Below are 8,490 nucleotides of genomic sequence, written 5' to 3'. Positions count from 1 at the left end.
GATGTTCAAGGCTTGGGAAATCTTTTTGTAGCCTAAGCCTGCTTTAAATTTCTCAATAACTTTATCCCTGACTTGTCTGGTGTGTTCTTTGGACTTCATGGTGTTGTTGCTCCTAATATTCTCTTAGACAACCTCTGAGTCCATCACAGAGCAGCTGTATTTGTACTGACATTAGATTACACACAGGTGCACTCTATTTAGTCATTAGCACTCATCAGGCAATGTCTATGGGCAACTGACTGCACTCAGACCAAAGGGGACTGAATAATTACACACACCCCACTTTGCAGTTATTTATTTGTAAAAAAATGTTTAGAATCATGTATGATTTTCGTTCCACTTCTCACGTGTACACCACTTTGTATTGGTCTTTCACGTGGAATTCCAATAAAATTGATTCATTTTTGTGGCTGTAATGTGACAAAATGTGGAAAAGTTCAAGGGGGCCAAATCCTTTTGCAAGCCACTGTATGTCAAATAGTTTATCCGTGATTTTCTTTTCTTTTTCCTCACCAAGTCAAATTTTTAAGTCTCACAAAACAAAAGTTTATATATGTTTTGTGAGACTTAAAAATCTAAAGATCTTTCTATAGCTCATTATAGTGCTGAAAAGTCAAACAGAAAAGTACTTTTCTGCTACTTTTGCAGTATCGCTGCCCTTAATGTCAAACAGTCTCTCTCCATCTCTTTCTCTTCATGTTTCCTTGCTATGACTGGACACACAAACTCTTACACAGACACACACCTTCCAACCAAGTGATTCACAGTCTATCCATCTGTGAGAGAACGAGCTACTATACACACACACACGTAGACTTGTAGTCAAGACCGCCTAAACCAAGACCAAGACAATACCAAGACTAGAGGGTATCGAGACCAAGACAAGACCAAGACCAAAGCAGACCGAGTCAAGACCAAGACAAAGTCGAGACAAGACCAAGACTGAGACTGAGACAAAAAAGTCTTTAAACTGCAGCCAGATGCTGCATCATTTACGGGTCACAGGCATATTTATGTGTTTTTGCGATGCACTCGCACAGCCCTCCTCACCGCTGTCTACTGTCTCACTCGCTTACTGAGAGGACAGACGCACCAAGACAAGACCAAGATCACCTAAAAGTGGTTTCGAGACCGGTCTCGAGACATCCAACTCTACATACGCGTGCTTCGACCATAAATGTTACAGTACATGTTGTCCTCTTTCAAAGTGTGACAACAGGATGACTAACCTAATGATAAGACTGCTGTTGCAACAGTTTCCTATTTTTCTGAATGTCTTAAGTTATTTACGTTTTCGGTCAAATATTTCTGTCTTCGTTTTAACAGAGTGACAAATATCCATAAAACATCAAACATCTCAAAAAGAAAGCAAGGAGATGAGTTGACGATTACAATGGAGATAGCTCAAACTGTCAGCAATTAAATGGCACACATACCTAACTGAACGTACAGTTCTGTGTTAATTGTTTGGACACTTTGAAAACTACCAACAAACTTACCAATAAGTATTTTTTAGGTCTAAGATTTTTTTTTTGATTTTTTTTTATACCCAGTTTTAACATGGAGCCAAGTTACGACTTCCTGCACATCTATGAGGGTGAAGACTCTAATGGGCCTCTACTAGCAAGTCTCCAAGGCAACCAGGCCCCAGAGCGGATAGAGAGCAGTGATAACAGTCTCTTCCTTGCATTCAGATCGGATGCCTCGCTGGGCATGTCTGGATTCGCCATCGAATATAGAGGTAATTAAACCAAAAAACTTTTGGCTTGACATGTCCAGGTGTACTTTACATTTGGCTACATTAAATAGATTTAAACAGCTTATGATTAATTCTTTACTGATTACAACTGTTTGAAACATTACTGAATTATTACGTAATTATCAGCAATAGAAGAAATGTTGTGGTGATGGTAGAAGTACTGATTTTAGTAAAAGTGATACATATTAGTGGTATACAGGATAGTGTTAGTAACAGTAGTGTGCAAGCAGCAGGAGCATAGTTTTGAGTGTAATAGTAGAAATAGTAAATACAACTCGTATCAATAACATTCACTTTCAAAATAGCATCTCAGTATAGGCCTAATGAGGTTGAAAAGAACAAGGCAAATCAATGTAGGTTTCTAGCAAATAAAAGGTATTTTATGACTGTTTCTGCACATTGAAATGCAAAACGGTGAATGTAAAAACGATAATGTGCTTGCATTGGGTGTAATGATTAAAAAGTCGATGCAGGATTGTTTAGTGTGCAGACTGGATCAAATTTAATCTGCCTATTCTTATTAATTCCTTCATACAGGAGAAGTTTTTGTGGTTTGTTTTATTTTTTGTTTTTGTTTATCAGCCGAACACGGTGCTCCTTGCCAGCGGATGAGTTGTTTACTTCAAGTGATTGTGACTTATCCTGGTTTGGCTTGACTAGGGGTGATTTAACGCTTATAGTCAATACAGTACTTAGTTGTTCAGCTGAGTAGAGACTAGATCTGCTCTGGCAAATTTTATAAATCCCCTTTTCTTCTTGATTCCTTTATCCTATTTATGTCTAGTTTTTAAAAAGACCATCACCTATTCTGTTGTTGGTCTCACACTCCCTTACACTTCTGTACTTTTGTCATTATTCACTACCTTTCATCTGCCATCTTTCTAATTAAAATCCAGCCTTAATCATCTCTCTGTTTCACTTCTATCTTGCCCTCCACCCTCCTCTGTCTTCCTGCCCATTTCCTTTCTCAGGCATAATATCTCATTCTTATTGGCTGATCACAGAAACGCAAACAAGCTGGTCCAGCTCCAAGTCATAAAGATCCAAGACACTGTTTGACCACTATTTGTCTTTTACTACTTTATCGCCATCTCATTCTTCTTCTTGTTTGCTCTTTTTGTTTTGTTTTGTTGGGGGTTATTTGCCCTTTTATATGGGAGGACATATTGTAATTCGAAATGCTGGACTATAAAGATTTATGCATATTGTAGAAATGTACAGCTCTGAAACTTTATTTACATTCTAATAGAAAATTGATTAATGTATTTCCTAACAGTATCATAATTCTCATTGTTACACTGCCTTTTCTGTACCGCAGGTTGTTGTACTGTTATAAGTTTGCAAAAAAAATCTAAGAAAGTAAATACAATTTTTATTTTGTAATAAAAACTATTAGGCTACTCTACTCATACAGACACTTTCCCTCTCAACAGAAAAACCAAGGGAAGCCTGTTTTGATCCCGGTAATGTTATGAATGCCAGTCGGACAGGGTACGACTATAAATTGGGATCTCAGGTCTCCTACAGCTGTCACCATGGCTACACAATAGCAGGTGAAGATACCATCACCTGTGTCATGGGTCCAGATGGAAAGCCAGTGTGGAACAAGGCACTGCCATCATGTAAAGGTAGGAGTGACGCATCAGGAAATACAACCTTGTGCGTATTGCTGTACCATAATATTATTGTTACAGTGAATATTTATTAGAAATCTGGTAACTCAGAGGTTAAACTGCACACTGTGTTCTCTGTTTGATTCCAAATTGGGACCTTGCTTTTCCACTCTCTCTCTCTATTTTTCCCCTGTTTATTTAAATAACAGGAACTTTATGAAGATTTTCTCTGTATTATCTAAATTTCATATGAATCTTGGTCATTGTTATACACTATCTAGTAGCAACACTGTAGGTTGTATATCTCGCTTTAGCCATCGAGCTTCCTTCCTGAAGAATGATAGGTCCAGTCTTTCAAAATCATAGACTTTATTTGGACAACTCCACCATATATATTTGGCAACTCACTCCATTGTTTTGTAATGTTTGAATCATGCTTTTTATTCAGTGCCAACTAGCTAACATATTTTAACTGCCTCTCCAGAGAAACTTTTGTTCTGTGGAGGACTGGACTTTAACACCACTGTCTTGGATTGGATTGCAGCTTGTGATTTTAGGACTTATTGTACTCTGAAGATCTTCTGAGCTTAGGGGGAAGGGAACTAGTTTGTGAACAGAACAGAATAAGGCTTGCAGTCTGAAACCTTGTTAAAGACGGTGGAATGAAAGTCTGTCCTTGGGACAAGGGACACTGGCAGCTGATTATATTGCTTCATTATTTATTTACAGGACCAACCACATTCAAAAAACCCCAATCCCCCACTTCCCATTCCCAGATCTGGATTTAAGTGTAGTTGTTGTCTTTACGTGTGTACGTGTGTGTGTGTGTGTGTGTGTGTGTGTTGTGTCTGTGTCTGTGTGTGTGTGTGTGTGTGTGTGTGTGTGTGTGTGTATCAAAGCAGCCCATGGAGTGCTTGGGGACTGAGCTGTCTGTGTGATTGACAGCTCAGAGAAGCAATGAAACGACACCTGCCAGAGTGCCATTCATGGTGTATATGGGTTTGTGTATGTGAGAGAGGCATATCTGACTAATGCCATGTGGGTAAAAAATTCAGATAAGCCACAGAGCAAGGAGATAAGAATTAAAAATGGTTATGGGCACATAGACATAAAGCACATATTCCTACTTTGAAAAGTCTCCTGTGAAAGCTCTGTTTAATAATGTCTGGGAGACAGTCACAGGCATTCAGGGGTGTGAGAGAATAAGAATGGGATAATTGCACTCATAGTAGGTATTTGAGAAAAGCAAAAAAAAACCCAAAAAAAGAGCAAGAATAAGAGGTTATCAAGTCATTTTATTTCATCCTCTCCTTCATCGACTTTATTTCAAGGTAATAATGCCACTTAGCAGATTTAGCAGACCAACCCCAACCTTTTGCCCAGGTATTGTTACACAGGATAATGTTTTACTATACAGTAAGACCATAATTTAATCAATAAAATAAAAAATAAAATAGTCTATCTGGTAACTAAGTTACTTACACACACACACACACACACACACACACACACACACACACACACACACACACAAGCACACACACACAAGCACACACACAAAGTGTGCAACATATACACATGTGTATATACACATATACATATACACATGTATTTACATATATACACATATACATGTGTATATGTTTTCTTTTACTTTTACCTTTTAACTTTATTATTGTTAACTAGGGCTGCAACGATTAGTCGACTAGTCACGATTACGTCGACTATCAAAATCGTCGACGACTAATTTAATAGTCGATGCGTCGTTTGAAGCTTTGTAAGATCCCAATAGACGCAGGAATAAGTAGTAGGATTTAACAGTGTAATAATGGACTGAAACAGAAGATGGCAGCACTGCATCTACAAGGATGCCAGCTGCCGTTAAACCCCGAAGCTATTTAGTTTTAATATTACTCTTATTATTCTTTCTGGGTCACAAAATAAACGTTTAACATATTTTCAGGTGAGAATGTAACTGTGTAAACCTCAAATATCTGCTCAGTTTATCAGGACACCACATACTTTCAAAATATGAATAAGAATATACTGCGATGTCCTGTTATATTTTAGATAGCAAGGAGCAGATGGCCGAGTTTATTAAACTTCACCGAAACAATCTGCAAATTTCATTTAAATTCAATAAACTATCATCTTGTCTTTATTTTTAGTTAGCACATACCTTAAACACTTAAAGCTGTAAGCTAATGATAGTTATATAAGAGCAGATGCATGCTGGTGCAATAAGCTGTACGTTTTACATCCAATGAATGCATGATCTGATTAGTCGACTAATCGCAAAAATAATCGGTGACTAGTCGACTATCAAAATAGTCATTTGTGGCAGCCCTATTGTTAACACTATTTCAGTAATATCAGGCCTGCTCTCTGGATGAGAGTTTCCTAAATACAAGTCAGTTTAGTTCCTGCCCTTTCAGTGATCCCAATAAATGGTTAGATCTCCTGAGATTGTCATTACCTACATTATAAACAATTCATATAGTCAAAGCAGAACGATTTGACTAAATCCCACTCTGCAGTCTTTCGCCTTTGCTCCCTCAGCTCTGATTGCACATTGAATTTTCTCACCGCATAGTTAGGGAAGTTGCTCTGTCTCTCTGTCTGTCTCTCTATCTTTGGGCAGCTCCTGGGGCTTTTAGACCAAACTCATTAGACAGGGTGAGACCTCTTTAAATAATACATCTCCACTTACACTCCCTCCGTCTCCTTTTTTCTCCCTTTCATCCCCCTCACTCATCTCCCTTCTACTCCTTTCCTTTGCTTTTTTCTCTGTAACTACTTCTCACTCTCCCCTGTATCTCTCTTCAAGATTTTTTCATCCCCTGTCTTTCTTATTTTACTTTCCTCCTACCTCCTCTGTCTGTGTCTGATTTGCTCTGTATGTTTCTCTCACAATTTCTCTCTAGCTCTCTTGCCTCTTCTTGCCTTCTCTCTCTCTCACACATGCACGCACGCACACACTCTTAGACACACATACAAACACCTCCCATCTCAAACCGCTCTTTTATTGGTTTCCATGGTAACTAAGAGCTGGTGCGAGAAAGAAGGAATTCTCCGTGACTGTTGATAGGGTTGTGTGTAAGACCACATGTGTGTATGTGTGTTTATGTGAGAGAAGAGACACAGAGGTAAAGTGAGAGAGTGACATAGCTATAATAGAGTGCCGCCTAGAGGCAGTTTCCTTACAAACGCACACAGCATGAACGAACACATGGGTACACACATACCCCAAAAAATCGTACCACGCGTGCATATAGAGTGGTAGAAAAAGTAAGCGATCCCTGCAGAATTATGCATAAGAAGCACTGATCATAGAGGAGACAAACAAAGTCCATACTAAGTACATTATTCAATGTTGACATTCAGGCAAGAAATAGTCATTCAAATGAAATCAATAAAAGGTATTTAGATTCAAGGTAGAAAAGCTGAAATTTACATTACTCATCAGCAGATGAGTTATATTTTTGTGCTCCAAAAATGTATTACCAAATATCAGAACTTTTCAGTGACAACTTTTCTTGACTATAAGCCAAGGTTGAATTGTTTAGAAAAAACAAAGTGCAAAACTCTCTACAGTGTAAAAGCAGCACTGCATGCCATTATGTAAACTTGTAAAAGAATCACTGTGGCGAAATGCTTTTATCAAAATAAGTTACAGGATAGTGTGAGGGTGACTGTCAACCAGTGGAAGCTCAGTTAAAGCTTAGAAAATCTAAGAACTAAGTCTTTTACTGAATTATTTTAATCAAAGGATATTTGGTATTGAAGTGACCCAGTCAGAGTCCAGATCTAAATCGAATAGAAACGCATCATAACCTCTTAGAGCCATTCGCACCCAGCAGGTTATAAATATGGCTCTTATGAAGCAGTTCTGGGAGAAAGAAGGATCCAAAATTCCTTCTGAACTTTTTCCGAGTGCTATCTGTAAACACAGTTAATGTGTTGTGTCTGCAGAAGAAGGAAGAAGGACAATTAAAAGCCTTACAGAGAGCTAATAGGGCATAATGCTTCCTGTTCCTGGCGAGCTTTTAATTTAAAACATCTGGAGGAAATATTGAGTTTATGGTCAGTGTCAATACTTAAAGAACTAAATATTACCTAATATATTGTAGACAAGAACTGACTGGAATGAAAAGGTGAATGAAAGCAGCATATCTCTTGACAAGTATGAAAAGACTAAAGTTGTTATACTGGTGGAATGAGTGCTGTAGCATGGTGCATTATACCGAATTTGCCAAGTGAGCACCGGTAATTTCACGCTTTCTCGGTGGATTCTGCCCATATTAATTCACGCTCGCATTTGCTGCCAGTGCTGCTGGTGTTCAGGGCACATGCTTGTTGACTTGATCTAGACAGAGAACATATTGCGAGTAGCAGGTATAAGTCTAAAAGGACTTTTCATGTTGGCTTTTTGGATCTTAGTATGTTTTTTATGTCTGCAACTTCAAGGTGAAAATGATAAATCCGGATCCGAGGTAGTACAGGGAATACAGAGAAAGTCTTATATTGTATTAATCATTCCGTTTCTATAAAAAGGGTTATAGACTTACATATACTTTACTACTTTCATTTTACTGCTACTTTCTATGAGAAAAAATGTCATTAGATAAAGACATTTGAAATGTGCAAGACATGCAAAGCAAATGGCATAACCATTTTTTTTCCTGAAGTTTTCATGGATTTCATTCTCATTGTGCTTCATAGTATAAATAATGGATTCTGTTGTGTATATGTTGTGCTCAAGAACTGTGGTTATTACGCTGTTGACAAATGAATCCTTTTCTTGAAATGTTGAAGTGACAGCAGCGTCTGTGTTTATGGTTCCAAAAAACACTTACTGGATGAACTGCAACCCAACTTTAAAAGTTTAGGACATTTCAAAACTCTTTCCTGTACTCCTGCTTCCACCATGAGCCCTGCTGTGCCTGTATGTGTGTGTGTGTGTTTGTGTGTCTTTATATTTGTATGAGAGAAAAGGGAAAATGAGACGCAGAAAGTACTACAAGAGTGTTGTGTGTGTGTGTGTGTGTGTGTGTGTGTGTGTGTGTGTGTGTGTGTGTGTGTGTGTGTGTGTGTGTGTGTGTGTGTGTGTGTGTGTGT

General features: G+C 38.2%; 1 protein-coding gene across 2 annotated transcripts in view; it reads left to right on the top strand.

Moving 5' to 3' along the window:
• The window catches only part of LOC102314304 (CUB and sushi domain-containing protein 1), a 451,203-nt gene that overhangs the window by 367,710 nt on the left and 75,003 nt on the right, over positions 1-8,490 (top strand). For both annotated transcript variants that reach the window (XM_005915120.2, XM_005915119.2), the window contains exons 31-32: positions 1,554-1,741; positions 3,193-3,387. In XM_005915120.2, the coding sequence (XP_005915182.1) occupies positions 1,554-1,741; positions 3,193-3,387 (383 nt within the window). The remainder of the gene's footprint in view (positions 1-1,553; positions 1,742-3,192; positions 3,388-8,490) is intronic.

This window comes from Haplochromis burtoni, unplaced genomic scaffold (genome assembly GCF_018398535.1).
Source record: "Haplochromis burtoni strain Fernald_Lab_line unplaced genomic scaffold, NCSU_Asbu1 Contig_11, whole genome shotgun sequence".
Taxonomy (NCBI): Eukaryota; Metazoa; Chordata; class Actinopteri; order Cichliformes; family Cichlidae; genus Haplochromis; species Haplochromis burtoni.
This window is presented reverse-complemented; position numbering and strand designations above follow the sequence as displayed.